This window comes from Phyllostomus discolor, chromosome 6, assembly GCF_004126475.2.
Source record: "Phyllostomus discolor isolate MPI-MPIP mPhyDis1 chromosome 6, mPhyDis1.pri.v3, whole genome shotgun sequence".
In the NCBI taxonomy this organism is placed as follows: Eukaryota; Metazoa; Chordata; class Mammalia; order Chiroptera; family Phyllostomidae; genus Phyllostomus; species Phyllostomus discolor.
Window position 1 is genome coordinate 147,114,841 of NC_040908.2, and position 21,252 is coordinate 147,136,092.

The 21,252-nt window shown below is 43.0% G+C and overlaps 1 protein-coding gene across 1 annotated transcript in view; it reads left to right on the plus strand.

Annotated features, from left to right (window-relative positions):
• Positions 1-20,459, plus strand: part of CAT (catalase) — a 37,473-nt gene extending 17,014 nt beyond the window's left edge. The window contains exons 6-13 of the mRNA XM_028515484.2: positions 2,903-3,028; positions 6,185-6,376; positions 6,843-6,995; positions 8,926-9,064; positions 12,187-12,320; positions 17,829-17,936; positions 19,343-19,426; positions 19,745-20,459. Coding sequence (XP_028371285.1) covers positions 2,903-3,028; positions 6,185-6,376; positions 6,843-6,995; positions 8,926-9,064; positions 12,187-12,320; positions 17,829-17,936; positions 19,343-19,426; positions 19,745-19,810 — 1,002 coding nt within the window. The 3' untranslated portion in view covers positions 19,811-20,459. The remainder of the gene's footprint in view (positions 1-2,902; positions 3,029-6,184; positions 6,377-6,842; positions 6,996-8,925; positions 9,065-12,186; positions 12,321-17,828; positions 17,937-19,342; positions 19,427-19,744) is intronic.
• Positions 20,460-21,252: the final 793 nt, after the last annotated feature.

Sequence of the window (21,252 nt, forward strand, 5' to 3'; positions counted from 1 at the left end):
AGCAAGCAAAATATAACCAGAGGCATTGAAATTAAGAACAATCTGACAGTAACTGGAGTGGAGGGGGGAGGGGATAATGGGGTGAAGGGTTTTCAGGAACTATTATAAATGACACATGGACAAAACCAAGGGGGAGGGTGGGAGCAAGGGAGGGAGGTGGGCTTGGCTGGGGTGGGGGGAAGGGGGGAATGCAGACAACTGTAACTGAACAACAATAAAATAATTAAAAGATTTAAAAATAATTTAAAAAATTCTTTTTAAAAGATGGTAATAATGGGGGACTTCCAATCAAGATGGTGGCATAGTCAGAAATGTCTCACCTCTTTGCACAACCACATCAAACTTACAACTGAAATATAGAACAACAGTCAGAATTGTCAGAAATTGAATTGAATGGAAGTCTGACAACTGTGGAATTAAAGAAACCACATCCATCCAGACTGGGAGGAGGGACACAGATGTGGAATGGGCTGGCCCCTCACCCATGTGTGGTGGATAAAAATTTGGGAGGAATATCTCGAGAGCGAGGCGTCCCAGACCCACACCAGCCCGCCCAGCCTAGGGTTGCATGCCAGGAGGATAATCCCCACAACTTCTGGCTGCCAAAATCAGCAGGGACTGAGTTGATGGAAGAAACTTCTGGAACCCCAAGCAGTTCCTCTTAAAGAACCCACACGTGAACTCACCCATTCAGACTCACTCTCTCTGGGCTCCAGCACTGGGGTAATAGCTTGAAAGGCACCAGCAGTATCCAGGGAGAGACTGAAGCATCTGGCATCAAGGTGTCTCAAGGTCATTGTTCCTTTTCTAAACCCTCCACTCACAGAGCCAGCAAGCTGGTGCCATATCTGAGACGTGGCTAACAATGACCTGCCTTGGAGATCCCCAGAGACACCCACCCCACCCGCATTATAGGCCCACAGAAGCTGCTTTTCCATATGAATGGCTGGCCTTGCTTTATGCTTCACAACTTTTTAAATCCTCTCAAACAGGCAGTAGCTGGCCTCAGTGAGCCCCAGGCCTGGCACTAGCAGCAGCCAGCCTAGATTCACAGCTTGGCTTCTCCTGGGAAGGTCCAAGCCTGGCATAAGTAGCAGCCATCTCAGATTACTTTATAGTGCAAGCAGGGTGGTCAAAACAGGTGGGGGCTGACCCACCCAGGAAACTCCAGAGCCAGCACACCCAATGGACAGCTACAGACCGTGTCGGAGCACTGCCACCCTGCCTGATGCTCCACAGAGGGTGGAGGTTGGTGGTAAGTGGTCACAGCCAATCCTTGCAGCTGACTGGCCTGGATAAATCCCTCCTGTTGATCTGCCAACAGCAACGAAGGCTCAACTACAAGAGGAGGGTGTACTCAGCCCACACAAAGGACATACCTCAAGTACTCAGCTTGGGTAAAAGGGGAGGCTGTGCCACTGGACCCTACAGGGCACCTTCTGTATTAGGCCACACTACTGAGACGCAAAGTCAAAGCAGCTCTACCTAATACATACAGACAAACACAGGGAGGCTGCCAAAACAAGGAGGCAGAAAAACATGAAAGAACAGATTAAAATTCTAGAAAAAGAGCTAAATAAAATGGAGATGAACAATCTTTCAGATATAGAGTTCAAAGCACTGGATATAAGGATGCTCAAGGAACTTTGTGAGGACCTCAGCAGCATAAAAAAGATCCAGTCAGAAGTGAAAGATATACTAATTGAAGTAAAGAACAATTTACAGAGAAACAACAGTAGAGTGGATGAAGCCAGGAATCAAATCGATGATTTGGAACATAAGGAAGTAACAAACAACTAATCAGAAAAACAAGAAAAAAAAAAGAATCCAACAAAATGAGGATAATGTAGCCTGTGGGTCAACTTCAAGAAATCCAACATTTGCATAGTATGGGTGTCAGAAGAAGAGAAAGAGCAAGAAATTGGAAATCTATTTAAAAAAAACAATGAAAGAAAAATTCCCTAATTTGGTGAAGGAAAATAGACATGCAAGGTCAGGAAGCACAGAGAGTCCCAAACTAGCTGGACCCAAAGAGACCCAAGACTTACACTCCCAGACACAGGATAATTAAAATGCCAAAGGTTAAAGGTAAAGAGGGAAACTTAAAAGTAGCAAGAGAAAATAAGTTACTTACAGGGGAGTTTCCCTAAGATTGCCAACCGATTTCTGGAAAGAAACCTTGCAGGCTAGAAGGGATTGACAAGGAATATTCAAAGTCATGAAAAGCAGGGACCTACAGCCAAGATTGCTCTACCCAGCAAAGCTATCGTTTAGAATCTAAGGGCAGATAAAGAGCTTCCCAGACAAGAAAACACTAAAGGAGTTCATTGTCACCAAACCATTATTACATGAAATGTTAAAGGGACTTATTTTAAAAAAAGATAACAACTATGAACAATAACATGACAAAAAATACAAAATCTTTCAACAATTGAATCTAAACAAACTAAGCCAACAAGAAGAACAGTGACAGAATCATGGATACAGTGTTTTGATGGTTGCCAGATGGGAGGCGGGTATGGTGGAATGGGTGGTGAGGGGATTAAGAAGTACAAATGGGTATTTTCAGAATAGCCATGGGGATGTAAAGTACAGTACAGGAAATGGAGAAGCCAAAGAACTTCTGTGCATGCCCCTTGGAATGATCAATGGTGTGGGGGTTGCCTGAGGGGGTGGGAGATGCTGGGGGGGCAGGGCAAAGAGGGAAAAATCAGGACAACTTTAATAGCATAATCAATAAAATATAATTTTTAAAACAATGATACTAATGGCAACCTTTTCTGTGGGCATATGGCTAATATGTTTCATACCAAGAACTTTCTGGAAATTTGGGAGTATCTAAAAATCTAGGTTGTTTTGATTTACATGGAAACATGTTAGGCTGTATTTTTCTGTTCCTTAGGTTTCCTTCTTATTCAGTGACCGGGGGATTCCAGATGGACACAGGCACATGAACGGATATGGATCGCATACCTTCAAGCTGGTTAACATGAATGGGGAGGCCGTTTACTGCAAATTCCATTATAAGGTACATGTGGCGTTTGGGGCAAGGAGTGAAAGGCTCCCACCACCCCCGTCTCCTTCCTTCTCCTGAGGATTGGGCAGAGATCAAAAAGATCAAGGCCTCTCCAACCTTTCCCTCACTCCACCCCCAAGGATAAGGAGTATTGATCTATTTGATTAGTGCCATGCGTACTTTCTACCACCTTGCTTTCTAACAAGCATCCATGCGTACATGTTTGTTATCTACCACCTGGTCGCCATGCCCAGATAGGAGAACTGTGTGTGATCGCTTTCTGATCTCCCCTCTTCCTGTGGCCAGAGGGTGAAACCACAAAGCTGTTCATGGTCAGGCTTTCTTCTTCCGGACCCTGGTAACTCCGCCATCCATACTTGGGAGAATGTTCCTTCTGTGCCAGCTTTCTGCTTCCATGCTTCCGGTGTTGGCAGGCATGCATTGGAATTTTTTCTCTGTGGAGAGAGAAGATTGAATTTTTGATTTAGTTTGAAATGTAAGGAGTAAATACAGGCCTCTACGCTAGGCCAAAGGAGATGTCTACCAGGTTTAGCCTAGCTTTCTGGAGTTCTCTGTTGGAGTTTAGAGCCGAGTCTTAGCAAACAGTAAAGTACAGTGCTTTGCCTTTCTTAGCTTTTAGTCATTGTTCTGAATATAGATATCTTTTTGGGGTGTTCTGTTGGTAATACCTCTCTCTCCATTCTTTCAAAATCTGATGCTATCTTTCCAAAAACATTTCTTCTAACATTTAATTTATCCTTCCTTTTATTTAGCATGTATTGAGGGCATATTGTGAACAAAGAAAATAAATAAAATCAGTTACAAATGTTAAAAACCAAAAATTCTATTTTTTAACATTTATTTTTGTACAATCAGATCAAATCAGTTACATGTGGGAAAGTTTTGAGGATGCGTTTAATTAATAAAAGTATTTCCTTTTTAAATATATTTTATTTATTTTTAGAGAGAGGGGAAGGGAGGAAGCGAGAGAGAAACATCAATGTGTGGTTGCCTCTCATGCGGCCCCCACTGGGGACCTGGCCTGCAACCTAGGCATGTGCCCTGACTGGGAATCGAACTGGCGACCCTTTGGTTTGCCATTGAGCTACACCAGCCAGGGCAGTATTTCCTTTTTTAAAAAGTTTTATTTATTTATTATTAGAGTGAGGGGAAGGAAGGGAGAAAATGAGAGAAACTTTGATCTGTTGCCTGTCCCATACCCCCAGCCCGAGCCCTAGCCCATAACCCAGGCCTGTGTCCTGACCGGGAATTGAACAGGTGACCTTTTGGTTTGCTGGATGATGCCCATCCCACAGAGCCACACCTCAGGGCTTAAAGTGTCTTAAAAGGCTCTCTCTTAGTATGTTATTGGCATTTGTTAGAATAAGCAATAGTCCAAGAGAACCTCTGGCTGCTTAAGAACTTATTTCCAAATACTGCTGCTAAAGTAAGAAGAGCCAGAAGTGGACTCATGACAATAGGGACTCCCTCTTACTGACATCACAGAGACCTGTTTCCCCTGTCCCGGCAGTAGTTACCTGAACAGCTTGTGCAGACAGAGCAACAGGGGAAGTGTCACCCCGCTTTACACTTATGACTTGGGTCTGTAATCTCCGGCACAGAACACGTCGGCTTGTCGTTGGCCCACTGGCCTGTGATCACCCAGAGGAGCAGTGGTGCAGCCGAACTCAAGGGTTGTGTCTGGGATGGCTAGCCTGGTCGGTGGCTTTGCAGTCAGGCCAGTCAGAACTCGGATCTTCCTTCCTCTGGGTATCTGTGACTTGGCGTGTAACAGAAAGTGCTCTGAGCCCCGGTTTTGTCTGTGTAATTGGGATAATCATGCCAGCTGTCCAGGGTCTTGGAAAGATCGGAGTGCATCTGGGTCTGTTCAGCAGGGGGCCCTGAGATTGCCTGAACTCTACATGGATTCATCAGTCTGGATTATTCTGACCCAAGAGTATTCTTTTCTAAGCCTAAGGGATTTAATTAAACTCATAAAGGTATTGCAATATTATTGTATAATTTAATGCATGAGCTCTCTGTCTGATCTGCTGATGGTGACCTCCATCTTTCAATCCCGGCTTTGTTTCTGGTCTAATAGTGAGAAGGGGTCAGATAGTGCTGCAGGCTGGAGTGAGGTGGGATTTCTGGGGTCGCAGTGGACCAGCCTCCAGAACTCACTTTTGCTGAGGAATTCTTTCCGTGGAGTGCGGCGTGATGGGGATCTTGTAAAGTAAGATACAGGTGGGAGATTTATTGAAGATCAGTATGGATATTAGGAGCACTTTTGAAAGTGACTTGACTTCTTTGGGTCTTAATAGCTTGTTCGGAAAGTCAGAATGCTAACTTCATCTGCTCATAGTCGGAGAACTGTTTCGGAGTGGCTGTGCTGAATGAGATTCTTCTGAGCTCTGTGAACTAGGATTCTACAATTTCTTTTTTTTTTAAAAAAGAAAGTATGGGGTGGAGGGCTACTAGCTAAGCACTAGCTACAATCTCAGTAACTGATTTGAACTATTATAAAACAAAATTTAAAAATTGCTTCAGGCAGGAAAGTTCTTTTAATTTTATTATTTGTTCACTTGAAAAATGTATTTTGTTTTTTTTCTGTTTTGAAAAGTAACATGAGTATAAAAATTCAAATAACAAACACTTTGGAAAACAGTTTTGAAGTTCCTCAAGAAATTAAATATAAAGTTACCATATGATCCAGCAGTTCCATTTTGAGATAAATATACTAAGAAAATCCACTGAATTGGACACTTTAAAATGGTTACAATGATAAATTTTATGCCCCAAATTGTTTTGGCTTGTCTAAAGACATCAATACAGCATTCTTTATAGGGGGGAAAGATTGAAAGTAAACTATATGTCAACAATTTTAAAAATCCAAATAATATAGAATGCAAAAAGGGAAAGATAGGACTCATTTTAAATATTAATTGTATAGCTGGGCTCCCTAGACAGTTAAAAGAATGTGGATAATGAAGTAGAGTTTCTTGTTGACAAATTCATGTTTGTGTCAGACCGAAGAAGAGGGGGATTGTTGCTAGAAGGAAAGCCCAGCCTCAGAGTAGTGTCGCTCATCGTCCTGCGATGAATCCCCAAGTGGCGTTCACTCGCTGTGCCCGTGAGTTTCAGTGTGAGCTTTTTTCTTTCATTCTGTAGACTGACCAGGGCATCAAAAACCTTTCGGTGGAAGATGCAGCAAGGCTTTCCCAGGAGGATCCTGACTATGGCCTCCGGGATCTTTTTAATGCCATCGCCACGAGCAACTACCCCTCCTGGACTTTCTACATCCAGGTCATGACATTCAGTCAGGCGGAAACTTTTCCATTTAATCCGTTTGATGTTACCAAGGTAAGTCAGCCAACAACCAAGTTATTTTCTTGTTTCAAGTGTCTTTGTACCTAATTTTAACAAGTCTCCAGTCCCGCATTCACTGTGGCTGGGAAGTTGTGTATACGACGTAGTAGGACCACGTGCCAGCCTCCTGGCCTGTAAGTGAGCACTTGCCAGCCCCTCCCTTCCTGCTCCTGGCTGAGATGTTCCCTGAGCTCCCCAGGGTGGCTTGATACATTGTCATTATCAGGGAACAGTTTTGAAAAGCTGATGTACTTTTGCCCAGGGAAAGTGTCAATGTTTACTCTTGACTGTTGTGAAAGATTTAACCAATGCACTTACCTTGAATTCTTATCATTTTATTGGGTTAAACATTATTATTTTTACTCATTATGGCTATGTTTGCAAGCTGGAATTTTTCTGTGGGCACTTTAGTTTCCTGCAGTTGGCTGTCTGGTAATTATGCATGTCACCTTATTTTTAGATTTGGCCTCACAAGGACTACCCTCTTATCCCAGTTGGTAAACTGGTCTTAAATCGGAATCCAGTGAATTACTTTGCTGAGGTTGAACAGCTGGCCTTTGACCCAAGCAACATGCCGCCTGGCATTGAGCCCAGCCCTGACAAAATGCTTCAGGTAAACCCGATGGATGGAGAGGCACCTAGGTGGGAGTACGTGCAAGTGTGCACGTGCACATGCTCACACACACACTGTCAAACACACACTGTGCAATTTGTCTGAGGCACGAGCTAGCCCTTAACCTTTAATTAAGCTGAGTCCTTAGTTTATGTGGGACTGACTAAGACACTTTGAGATGGGCATTGCAGTATAGGCCAGATTTCATAGTAGTCCCTCAGTATGTTAAGACGGACATTTGGCCCCTTAATTTGAAAGAAGTTATACCAGAACTGCCCCAGGTATTTGTAAAGAAGGCGCTCTTCCTTCGGACTGGAAGTAACCGGAGGGAGTATTTTCAGTTGAATGGAACACCTTGGTCAACATCATTCCACTCATTTCCCCTTCCGTGGTGGTGCTTGAATGCTTCCATCAGTACAAAGAGACCCGGATGTGGTTTTTCACAAACTACATTTTCATCGTCAGCGATTAAACGCCGCGTTTGTTTGTCTCGAACGTTCTGAGGCGTTCGGTACTTTTCCTTCACTCTCTAGCGTGTGCTTTTGTGTGTACAAAGTGAAAATTGTTCTTTGGACTAGACGTCAGCAGAAAGCTAATTGGTTTAATAATTGTTGAGAATCAATGGTTTTTGGTTTTGGACTATGGTCACGAAACAAAAGTTACAGATTGTAATGAGGGGTCAGACTGCAGTGACCGGTGGCTGCTTCGGACGTGAGCATGTGACTGCAGGTCAGGTGTCACTCCTTGGAGGCAAACGACGGGTCCCCTGTTTCCCTCAATAATAACTTTTTCTGCTTTGCCAGTGGGAACATCTGGGGCACTTATAGAAAATAAGTTTTTCATTAGTTTTTGTTATAGTATTACCTCATGTAAATGGAATACCTATCTATGTGCGTGATAGACTGTCCTGGCTGCTGTAGCAGATACCAAAACACATGATGTCATGGGAGGCGGAATGCTGTGCAGAGTCAGGGAAGCTTGTCTGACAGGAGATGATGGCAAAGATTCCAGAATGAGGCAGCACTGGAGGTGGCTTTTGGGTGAGGCCTAGATTCAAGCTGATGGTGGGGGATGGCCCTGCTGTGTCCATTTCCCAACCTTGGCTCTCCATCGTGGGTGGGGTGGGTTTGCTCTACAAGCACCATGCTGCACACAAGCAGAAGTAAATGACAGAGCTACCTCCAGGAGCTGTGAGGGCTCAGGAGAACCTTTTGGCTGGCTGGTAAAGTTAGAGCACAGCTTAGTCTATTTTGAGCTAAAGGAGGCACTCGGCTCCCAAACTGTTAATGGACCTCAGCCGTGGCTGCATGGCCAGTCTTGTAAATGTTCCCCTAGACTATTGGAAACGATCGTGGGAGGTAGAGACACTCAGCCAAGAGCAAATTGTTGGCAGGGCAGTGAGACTGGATTGAGCATGCACTGGTATGAGGGACTGGGCACAAAATAATTTTGTAACTTGCTGTTTTCAACTTGATTTTTATTTTGGCTCACAGAGTTAGGAATGTAATAATACTCTTTCAGATTCAAAGTCAGTGATAAAGTCTGTGCAGGAAAACTGCTCACAGAGTACAGCTTTGAATAATGAGAATATTTAAATAGCTGGATACTCTGCAGAGTGAATCAAAGCCTTTTACTTCAACACTACTAACTGGAAGAACTCTTAAAATGCGTACCAAGCTGCCTTAGTAAATAACTGAATTTGATCTTTGATTCAGGACCTGTGGCATTGGAGGGCCATTGTGATGAACCACGGCTTTCTTTGTGTCGTGCTTTGTTCATAACTAGAAAGTCTTGGACCTCAGAATGTCTCTGACACAAGTTAAAATGCAACACGAGAGTGGCTTTTTGTGTAATTTGCTGCACAGCTGGCTGTGCAGAAATGTGCTTCTCTTGTTAATGCGCACCATGTCCGTCTCATTCACGACTGCAGGGCCGCCTTTTCTCCTATCCCGACACTCACCGCCACCGCCTGGGACCCAACTACCTTCAAATACCCGTCAACTGCCCCTTCCGGGCACGACTGGCCCACTACCAGCGTGACGGCCCCATGTGCGTTCTTGACAACCAGGGTAAGCCCATGACACTCAGCTCCCGCTGTGGCTCCCACTGTGAGGGCAGAGGGCACGGCTACGAGGAGGCTGGGGCAGCAGGCTGGTGGTTTTCAGTCTGGCCCCCGGGGACCTCCTGCTCTGTGCGGGAAGGGGTTACACAGGCGCTTCTGCCAACCACATAAGTGTTGCCCAGCAATGCAGGTTTGACCTGTCCGAGGACTCTCCACACTATTATCTAAGTATTTCCCTTGTTTTATTGAGAGTTCCACCTCTGATTTTCCTTGTCATCCATCCTGTTGTGAAAGACAGGGAGGAAGAACTTTCACACTGATTATAAGTGGAGTAGCATCTAACATAGGCGCTTAGTTTTAAAGACTCTTCCCAAGTGGGCACTTCCTTAAATCACCAGGGCTTAGAATCCTGGAAGTCCAGAAGTCAAGAGTTCATGGGCCTCTGCACTTCTTTCAGGCCCATGGAGGAGCAAGTCTAGCTAGATTCGGAGGGGGTGGGGTAGGTTAGAAATAGAGGATATGGAGCAAGTCCAGGGATTCTCCTACACCTGTTTTTGTTAAGTGAACATAATTGAACTCATATAAATCAACTGGTGAGATGAGACCGCTGCATTTTGTTTCTTGGGGCCCATTTATCAAATCTGTGCTTTTTTTCTTTTAATTACATTTTCGGGTGCCATGTACAAATAGCTTCTGTTTCTAATTGTTCTAATTAGAGAATGCTTAATTTATGGGCTTTTTCTTTTAACTACATATTTGAGTGCATGTACGAACAGCTTCTATTTCTAATTATTGTTTTGATTAGAGATTGCTTAATGAATGTTTTTTCCTTTTAATATTCCACAGTTTAATATAGATCTTAGTTTCCTTTTTTACTTTTGCATTTAGGATGTGTGTTTTACTGATAGGCTGCTTACACTGGTCCTCTCAGAAATTTTACTACCCAGTTATATTGATAGCCCTAGATGTCTGTATTGGAACAAAGTTCATTTTTCTTTTTTAAATCTTTTTTTTAAAGATTTTATTTATTTATTTTTAGAGAGGGAAGAGAGGGAGAGAGAGAGAGAGAGAGAGAAAGAGAGAGAGAGACACACACACACATCAATGTGCGGTTGCTGGGGGTTCTGGCCTGCAACCCAGGCATGTACCCTGGCTGGGAATCGAACCTGGGACACTTTGGTTCCCAGCCCGCGCTCAATCCACTGAGCTACGCCAGCCAGGGTGTCATTTTTCTATTATAAAAATAATACATGTGCTCTAAAGAAAATTTGGAAACTGTGAGGTACAAAGAGAAGGCAGAAGAAAAAACCCAGTTGTAGTCCCAACACCCAAAGGCCACAACTGTTAAGATTTTGCCATATTTCTCGCCAGCCTTTTCTCTGTATATTTTTTATACATTTACGATTACTTTGTATATATAATTTGGGCCATGCATGTGATACCATTATCACTAAACCTTTTCCATGTATTTAACAAGGTTACACGCTCACCAACTGGTTATATTGGTTGGTCACTGTGTTTCTGCTTCTCTAGGGATGAGAGTAGTATTGAGTACGTTATTGCTCAGAGTATTGGTGCTGTGTCTTCTGCATTTTTGTTCTAAAGTGATTTTTTTCCCCACTCATATTCCTTGGTCCTTTTGTCATTGAGGCTGGCTGTTATTGAGAGTTGTTCACTTGTGAAGAGTTAGAGAAGTTCGTGTGTATTTTGGAACCTCATTAATAAGTAACTGCTTCATGTTTGCCATTCTTGTTTACCGTTATGGCGGTACACGTGTGGAAAACCACTTGTAGATGGGTTTGCTATACCGCTTGCCTCTTTGTTTTAAAAGCAGGGCATTTGGGCTGCGCGCTTAAAGTCCGATGCAAGTGCTTAATTGTTCCCAACAGTCAATGACTTGAAGACAACTCCCACTTTGAATAAAGGCCAGAGCTTATTTGGAAATAGAATTTAAAAATTACTCAACTAGGCACATTTCAAAGAGCTACTACTTAGTGGAGAAAACCCCGTGGTGACTGGTTATTGGAGCACCTTGTTCTCCATACAGATGTGGCTGACCGAGAATGGGTTTCTTGAGCTAATGACTGGGCTCCATTATAGTATGCTGTCCTCTCTCTTCCTACATGCCCTCGGTACCTTGGTAAATGTGATTAGTAGGCACCCCCTGTCTATCCACTCTGCATAATTGGCTCAGGCAGTGTGCTGGGTAAAATTCCAACCCCAGACGGGTTCGTTCCAACCACTTAGTTTCTAGGCCACTCCTTTCAGGCAGGGTGCGTTCAGACAGTTATCGCTTCTGCTCTTATCAGCTGGAGAACAGTATAGTTGGGAAAATAAATATGCCAAAATAGAAAAAAAAAACCCTTCATTCTTTTTTCCAGAAGTCATACCAAATGTTTTGATTATATTTTTCACTTTAAGTCCAAATAAATGAGTGCTGACATATTAAAAGTATCAAAGTTTTAAAAATCCCCTTTTTTATTTATCTGTGGAAGAAAGTAAAAGTGAAGCTAAAATCGAGTAAAGTCGTAATCCATAGAGGAGAGATGCTAGCCTTTAACGAAAAGCAGAGTGTGGAGTGGGAATGTGGTGCGCACTGGAAGGGCAGAACGTCTGAGAGCCCAGAGCTCTAGTACCGGACCTACCACGAGTTGCCTTGTGGCTTCGCAGCAGCTGAGCTCACAGGGCTCAGTCCCTGCAGGAGCAGAGCTGGAACTCTGAGTTGCCCCCAAGAATTCTGTGCTTCTGTGTTTGCACTGAGTCTAAACGTACATGAAATCCTAAAATTTGAAATGTGCCTTTGGGTCTCACTTTCTATGGGGGTCAAATCAAACCTGCATAAATGTATTTGTACTGGCAAGCATCAGATTTCACAGATTAGATCCGTTGAAGTGTTCGAGGGGAATCTGAGATCTCTTCCTTAGGACTCAGAGTGAGACAGTCCATGCGAGCGTTTGGATGATGGCAGTATTCTCTAAGAATCTGAGTGTTGCCTGTAGGTAAATAGGGCACATTAAAAATAACGTGTGTAACATGTGTATTGTGAGTGTGTGTGTGTGTGTGTGTGTGTGTTTGTAGGCTTCCTTTTTCTGATCTGCCTGAGTGAACCCGTGTGCCTCGCCCTTGCAGGCGGAGCTCCCAACTACTACCCCAACAGCTTCAGCGCCCCCGAGCACCAGAAGAACTACGCCCTGGAGCACAGCACCAAGCAGTCCGGGGAAGTGCGGCGCTACAACAGTGCGGACGACGACAACGTCACGCAGGTACTGGCCGCTTTGTCTGCTGCGGGACTCACTTAACCGTTCTGCTTCTCTGTGTCTGCTGATTCCCCCCCTCCAAGTCTTCAGTTGAATTCAGGGAAGACACTTCTAATCAGAAATCAATCCCTTTTATCAGACGGGATTGACGAGTTGTGTTCCTCTGTTCTTTCAGTTCAAGGCATGGCACATTTCAGTTCCTCTAAGTTTTATGGAGGGGATAAGGTGGGGGCCCTTGGGGAAGAAATGATTTCATGGCAATCTAAGAAATGGGCGAGTAAAGTTTCAGCGCAGCCAAATCTAAGAATCTGGGCGGGACTGACGGATTTAAGGGACTAGAGCTGGATGTAGGAGCCTCCCTGGCAAGAGTGCAGGTGTTCCCACCGAGGGGCTTACCACTCACATGGCCCCGCTACTCCGTCTGCCTGCTTCTGCTTTCCAGCACTTCCCTCCTCTCCGCCCCGGAGCTTCTGCTTTAACATGGCTGTGGCTTGGCAGTGGCCGTGGCCTAACTGTTCTTCCTGGCTTCTCTCTCCATATAGTACCTGTTTTCTGACCTCTTTTACTTCTCTCATTACTTCTGTATCAGGTTCTGGAGAGAGGGCGTCAGATTGATCTGACTAATCTTTTCATTCTAGGTTGCCTCACTGGCCTTTGGCCAGCTTATAGTTAACTGCCCTGGGTCACGTCCCGCCCTCTTTCCAATGGCCTGTGGCTGCCTAAGGGCTGTTCTTTCAGCAGTTGCATGAAAGAGGCCCTTTGACCTCAGAGAGCAGCCTCCTCCTGAAAGTGTTCAGTGCAACTTACACCACACACAGAAAAGAATAACGTTACAAAGTGTAGCTGTCCGATAGCTCTGCTTGGGTAGTTGGTGTTAAACTTAGTATTTAAATAAGAATAGGACCGATTTCTACTTTTTCATTTTGTAAATGTGGGTTTCAAGTAAAATATACTTATATATGCGAATGAATACACCGTGAAGGTATCTTTATTTGAAAGACACTCATGTGTATACATGTATGCGTACATAAAAAAGAAGACACTTGTTGTAGGATATAAACCATATTTAGTATAAATTAAACATCTCCTGAAAGGCCTTTTATATTAACGGCATTATTCTTCATATGCAGGTGATACCAAGTACATTATAATACAATTCCTGCCTCTCAAAGAATTTGGCCTAATGAGGTATACTGCAGTGTTAAACTAACAAATATAACCTCTGCAAAAATTAATTTGAATTGTGAGGCTGTTGCATACACATTAAGAATTATAAGATAATCATATTTTATTGAGAGAGATCCTTATCACTATGTAGAACTCATGTTTTTAAGCAGTGATGATACCGCTCACAGGTTTATAGCATAATCCTGTAACAAAAAGAATCATAGGGGAACTCAATAAGAAGGTCCAGGTTCATACTCTCAAAAATGATTCACTTGGACTTCCACTTCTGGCTTATTGCAGATTAGCTTGTGTCAGACCCAGCCTTTCATGGGGGACATTGGAAAGCTAGACAAAATGCAAAAAGCATCTGTTTGAAGGCTTTGGAAAGCCTAGCAAAGCAACAAGGATTTGAGGGGCCAAGATCTTGCACAGAAAAGTAGTGCAGAGGTGTGAGCTCGGCATTCGGTGTTCTTTCTGATAAGGCATTCGTTCCTTTGTGAGCACTGGCCAAGATGCTGAGCAGAATTTACCACATTTTTATGGGGCTGGAGGGATGACAATTGGAGTTCAGGGCCCGTGAAGTGGGAGGCCTTCCATTAACATTCAGGCGTTCAGTTGGAGTCCCTAATGGATGTGCTGAGAGTAAGGGAGTACCTGAAAGAAGCGTACCTTCCCAAAGACTGAGACACGACTTTGCATCAGCCCAGTCTCAGCCTGGATCAAGGGGACCTCGTTTCATCCTACCTGTGTGTCAGAAGCAACATAGCTCTTTGGAGGAAAGTAGGGCCTCAAATTATTTCTACATTTTTTCGTATCAAATGACCAGCCTTCAGTCATTACCAGGCGTACCCAAAACATAAGACCTTATGACTGAAAACCAGGAGGGCAAAAAATAAACCTGACAATAGAAACAAGCCTACTGGAGACCCAGATGGTGGAATTGTCAGATACAGGTTTTGAAATAGCTGTGAATAATGTGTTAAAAAATAGAAGACACCATGGAGAATTTAACAAGAGAACTTGAATCTACATAGCTTACTATATAGTAAGAATTGAATGGACGTGCCGAACTGGAAAATGCAACTGAAATGAATAACTTAGTAAATGGGTTTAAAAGGAGATGAAACACAACTGAAGAGGCTATTAGTAAACTGGACCACAGAGCAGCAGATATGATCAAGGCCAGCTCAGGAAGAGAACAAGAACTTCTCTTCATCACAAGACGCCATTTAGAGACTGCAAAGGCAAGCCACGGAGTGGGAGAACGCCGTTTCACAGACAACTCACGTACAGATTGTGTGAAGAACTGCAGAACCATGAGGAAAAGACAGACAAATGAATGGAAACATTGGCAAGAGACATGAATAGGCATTTGCAAAAAAGGCTATCCAGACAGGTGAAAAACATGGAAAGGCAGTTTTTCTTACTAGGGATGTGGAAAATAAAACCACAAAGAAACACCTCTAGAAGCACACCAGAGGGGCTGGGAGGAAAAAGACTGACCGTACCAAGTGTTGGTAAGGATGAAAAACAACTCTGACCATCACATAATGAAAATATTCCCCAGAGATGATTTCGGGCTACCGGTACGATGTCACTGAACCTGTGTCCCACTGAACCTGGGACAGTGACGTTCTCTGTCCTGCTTTCATGCACTGTTTCTGCCATAGAGGCAACAGTAGACACCAATGATATCAAGAATACAGGAGTATGTAATAATTGGGACGTGATATGTTTTGAGGGTTTATTACTTTTGTTTGTAATGTCATTTATTTATTTACTTGTAAGTTTATATGACTTAACTTTTAATAATGGCTGTATTTAACAAATCACTCACAGAATTCTTAAATATTCGGCAATTTGCTCCCATGAACAAGCTACCTGCCGCACACCACTGGGGTTTCAGGACCAGATTTCTTCTAGTTCAGGGTGGTGTTGGGTTGGCCAAAATGTCTGTTAACTTTTATCCGTAAAATAAAAGATATGTTTTTTATTTTCACCAATAACTTTACTGATTTGGATATTGTGAGTATGTTGGCTATTGCCTGCTATTGGCTTCTACTGGGTAGAGGTCAGGGGTGCGGGTAAACATCTTCCAATGCATAAGACGGCCCCACAGCAAAAATGATTTGGCCAAAAAGTCAATAGTACAAGAAACTTCCCAAACCATTTTTGACACATTTGATCAGTCACCACACCAATCTGTTTTTGTGTTTCAGCTGCATTCTTACCTTTCTTGAAATAGTAAAACATAATACATCAGAAATGTTGCTTGTTTTCTTCCATCTTCAATATTAAAATGGCTGCACAAAAATTCACCAATTTTGATTTTTTTTAGTGCAGCTGATATGACAGCTGTCACAATACAGTCTAAAAAAATTGTTTCAAATGAAGTTAAAGACGCTAAGCACTACTAGAGCCGTTGTACAGAAAACACTGAACGAACCTTTTGGCCAACCCAATAGACTGAGGTGACGTAGGAGGCCTTTTACTTCTCACACATATGCGTTAGATTCAAAATGAAATTTAAAAAAAATGTCGTTAACAAACAAGGAAGTGAAAAAGTGAAACATCTCCAGCTCCCAGAAATGAAAAAGAAATCAAAGCAGTGTGTGAACATTGAAGGTATGAGTTATTTCATGGGCGTAACTAAACCCTATTTACATCTTATTAAGATTTTACGCCTCGGAGAGGCTAGGCGTTGGGGCCTCGGGCTTCATGTATTGCAGGGAGCTAACACTCAGCTCTCGACATAATGATGGTAGCCAGGAACTGGCACTTCTTTGGGAAAACTACCCGCCAGGCTGAGGATGCATCTTGGAAGCATGTGGGCTCTAGATGGAAGCAGTCAATCCTGAGACGTTGGGGTCTTTCTCCTGGGCTGTGCTCAGGTGAGGTCCTTGCATTCTTGTCCCGCTTAGGGCCACACGGAAGCCCTGAACTGAGAGGCAAGTGAGTTAGTAAGTGTCGTTAGGCCTCTGCCGATATGATGAAGAAAATCACCACATGAAGATACCCTCACAACTCAGACACATTTGGAGCTTCGGCAGACGATAACTCCTATTGAAAATGAGTCACGTGGAAAAATCACGTACAGGGAAATCCAATGCCCTGCGAAACTGCACGCCAAGCAGATGGGAGTTATACATGATAGAATATGAGAAGGTTTGAAATAAGCACCTTGACAGCATTCAAGGAGCTACAGAAAAGAATATTACCCATGAGACAAGAGTAGGAAGTGGGAAAACAAAAGCAAGTGGATTTGAACAAGAACTAAACAGAAAATCCTAGAAACAAAAAATATAATCTTTGAGCTAAAACCCCAACAGATATAGTGACTCAGTGGGTGTGTAAGTAATATGTTATGTACAGCTGAAAATTAGAAAGTGATTTGGAGACCGATCTGAGGAAATCCCCATGATATGGTACTTTGATTAGAATATGTTAATATCAAAGTCTGATTTCTGAAGTTTGTATCAGATTTAACTTTGCTTAAATTAAAAAAAACTTTATTATGGCATGTTTCATAACTTACTTAGAAAAGCTATGAATGCTTTAATATTTTATAAATGATATTTTGGACAATTGAGTATTTTTGGATTTTATAAACATTAATAGAGCAATACACAGAACAGATGGTACTCAGTAAATAGGTATTTGTTGAATGAGTGAGTGAATGAATGAAATTTTAGGTTGAAATTATACCTCGTACCTTAGAAATGGTTGATTTTGGAGATGAGCAGAGGCTGTTAGGACTCATACCTGAGACTTATTAGCTCCTATTTTTATTTTAATCTGTTGCTATATATTTTAGAAGTAAACCCAATAACCTAAGGAAAATACCACTATTAACATCTATGTGCTCCAAGAAATCTTGGCCTTTGAATAACTAAGGATATGTAAATAAATTAGGGTTTTTTTCCTCTGTGATTCTGGGCATGGAATCGAACAAAAATTATGCTGTGCTAACTGTACATTTGATGATAGTTTGTACATTCTTGACTCGTCAGTATGAAGAATGTGTTGGGATTTTTAACTGTAGGCTACATTGCATTGTGTTTATGAGATTTGTTAGCAGTGACAACAAAGGACATTATTAAATAACAGGAACTATTATCAACAACTGAATTCCTTCTATTTTGCTTAAAATCAGACAAAACAAAAGGTGAGGAACTCAACACAAATAACACTTTCAACAATAATTTAAAATTATTCTTAAATTCCGAACACTCATTTTTATGCAAATGGGGAAGTCTCACTTTCTCATTTCAAAAGTAGCATATTGGGTGAGCTTTGTCCACGATGAAGGGGCTACTCAGTTTTTCTCACTGTGTTTTCATTGAGCAGGTGCGGACCTTCTACGAGAGCGTACTGAATGAAGAGGAGAGGAAGCGCTTGTGTGAGAACATCGCGGGCCACCTGAAGGACGCGCAGCTCTTCATTCAGAGGAAAGCGGTGAGTGATGCTGTGGAAGCTGAAGGGTGACCTCTGCTGGCTGGAGAAGAGAGTGCAGCTGTGTGAGAGAACCCTTGAAAGGAGGTGTCCTTTCTATTTTACTTGAGCTAAGCACACTTCAAAAAATTTGAACTAAGCTCCAATCAGCCTCTGATTACTTTCTCTCCAATGAATATGGCATATCCATTGATCCTTAGCTCTTTGTCCAATGTGTATTTAGTTGAGTTCAGGGGGAATTCTCTCCTACGCTGTTTTATGCGACTGTGGCCAAGTTCTGTGCAAGAGAATGATATTCAATATCAAGATGTGGGTCCTGTCACAATTTTGCTTTGAATTTGGATGGTAAAAAAATCAGGTTACATTTCTGTGGTTCCAAGCCTGCCTAGCCACTTAATGTGGTGACACTGACCTTCCTTCAGAAGCTGCTGGAGACTTGCATGTTTTCAGGGGTGAGAACTGAGCTGCTTCCAAAGGTCAGGCCGAGCTTCTGAGCGACGGGGCCACGTCTTTTTGGTGGCACTCATGGTGCTGTGTGAAGTTTCCTGGCCTGCCACAGGGGTAAGCTTCTTGTAAAGAAAAGCTTACAAGAAGCTCCACTATTTTGGAAACTCCACCATTTCCTTGTCTCCTGGTTGCCGCTTCTGTGTTCGCAGGGGCAGCTGGGCGGGCAGCTGGGCTGGCAGCTGTCGGGATGCGTTCAAAGGCCTGGAGACAAGCACTAGCAGGCGGGGCACCCTCTTTGTAGGCCAAGTTCTCTGTCTATAACTACCTTTTACGAGTGTGTGTAAAACTACCCCTTTAAGTCTTTGTGGCGCGGTGTGCTTTCTGCTCTCTCTGTCAGGCGGGGAGCCTGACAGTGGTCTGGTGAGACCGCTGGGGCAGGTTTTATCTGACCTCACTGATGAGAAGGATTGAGGCGGCTTGCAGGGAGCGCACTCTCGGCTTACTTCTCACATGCGCTGAAGCTGTTAGGCTCCACGTATATTTACGATGCCCCACCTCTCCCCGCTGTCTGCTTGGGCCCAGCGGTGATTGGGAATTCCTGCTTGAAGTGTATGGAATTGCCCAGCAAGTGGCAGTGACTTTGTATACTTTAAATTGAGGCAGTGGGCCCGTTTCTTAACACAAATCACTACAGCCTGAGTTTCTCCGAGGTCAGCTGTTTATCAGCGCAGTTTGCCTCACATGCCTCTTTCTCACAATAGCCTGTGAGGTAGATGACGCTCTCTGCCTCATCTTACGGCGGGTGGGCATGCTCAGCAGGTTGATCAGTGTATGTCCGAGTTCCCACTGGACCCCCAGTCTTACTCTGTGTTGCTAGTCCCTGTGTGGTTCTACTTCCCGAGGAAGCGCCCTTCCTCCCCTGGCTCAGGAAGGACTGAGGTCATGTATACATTTATTTTCAGGTCAAGAACTTCAGTGACGTCCACCCTGAGTATGGGGCCCGCATCCAGGCTCTGCTGGACAAGTACAATGCTGAGAAACCTAAGGTGAGCCTAGCGCAGCCTGGCTGGGGTGGAGCCTGCGTGTCCTGGCTTTAGACTAGGCTAGTCTGGTTTCCTTCCAGGGTGATTCTGCTCAGGGGCAGCTGTTAGGCCTCTTGCGCAGTTGTTCAAAATCTCATGTGAGATGTAGAGAACTCACATGCAAAAACACACACTCTTCGTTTTAGCCCTGGACTGTGTTAGCTAGTGTAAGGTGAATGAGTCCTGAATGATTATTTTCATCGGAGTTAAAGCTAAGGTAAACATCAGGTTGCCGCTGCTGAGTGAGTTCATTGACCTGCTGGTCTTGTTCTTTTAAAACAGAATTCCATCCACACCTTTGTGCAGCATGGGTCTCACTTGGCTGCAAGGGAGAAAGCTAATCTGTGAGGGGAGAGCCCCGGTCTGATGCCCAGTTGTTCCCCGCCTGTGAAGCAAAGCATGGTATTCACACCCGTAATCCTCGTCGCTGGACAGAAGATTCTCCTAGGCTAGATGAGTAAATGCAAGTCTTTAAAATGGTAATCCAGGTTTCTATAACAAATAATGCAACAATGGCTTTTAATGCTATTTCCCTAGGGGAAATGAAGGTAAGGGCTTAACAATCGTTTAAAAGAAACATGTATTTGCTTTTGACAATGGGTTGGATTATTTGCTTACAATGACTAGAATGACAGTCTCTAGCAGCAATATAATTTTATTTGATAAGAAGAAAATCTTGGTGACAATGTGTTTACATATCATCTCATGGTCTATTATATAAAAATATGATTGTAATCATATATGAAGGAAAGATGAAAATAATCCACTTAGAAATTTAATTTTTCTAAGTTCTTTATCAGAGAAACACACGTAATGCCTTAATGTCTTTTGAAAATAACTTCAATACCATCATGGTTTAATGCTTGTTTTTTCTTGGAACTGATCAGATAACAAAGCAACAAGTTGGAATTGCATGTATGGTGATACAACATTGATTTTACAATAGAATGATTTGTAATTGTTACCTTTTTACAATAAAATAATCTGTACATAAGAAGAATGGTATTTGATTGCTTTCTGCTCCATATATAACTTGGAATGTTCCAGCAGACTCTGAATCTGACTATCATCTGTTATCTGGTGCTGACCCTTAAAATGGAAAAAAAAACCCAATATGATGAGGATACTGTGTTATTTGTTTAGTTTAAATCAGTCGCCTTTAGACACTGGGGACCAGAACTTCAACTCTGTTGGGAAGACAGCAACCTTCCCAACTTGGAAAATCACTTGCACCTCCTGTCCATAAGCTTACTTTCCTATCTGCTTGTGAGTTTATAGAATAAGGGCTCAGACCCTCAAGTCCTTTTCTTTTATCTTTTTATGCCCATATTTGCCCATCATGCTTGAAAAATCAAGTGGAACGCTTTAAAGGTGAATTCTGAGTACTAAATGAAAAGCCGTTTTCCTTAAATCCTTATTCCCTTCATTTCAGATCTTCCAGACCATGTTGTGTTTACTCTTAGGAGTGCCCTGCAGTCTTCAGCTTCAGAAACCCGCAGACCACCAGCACATGCCAACTTTCAGTCCTCCAGCTCACACTTCTTTGCTCCCCTGTCCAACTCTCCTGCCTAATTCCCCCTGCATTTGAGAGTGATTGGAAACTGTTAACATTTGTACACATGGAAAGTAAGTTTGTCCATTTGTACCCAATGGGGAATACTTTCAACATAGAAACTTTACTGTAGTTATATCTCTTGATTATATTAAATATATAAGATAAACTGATAAAAATAAATATGATTTGACACTGGGCAGGAGGTTATTCATTTGGATATTGGTTATAAACAGAA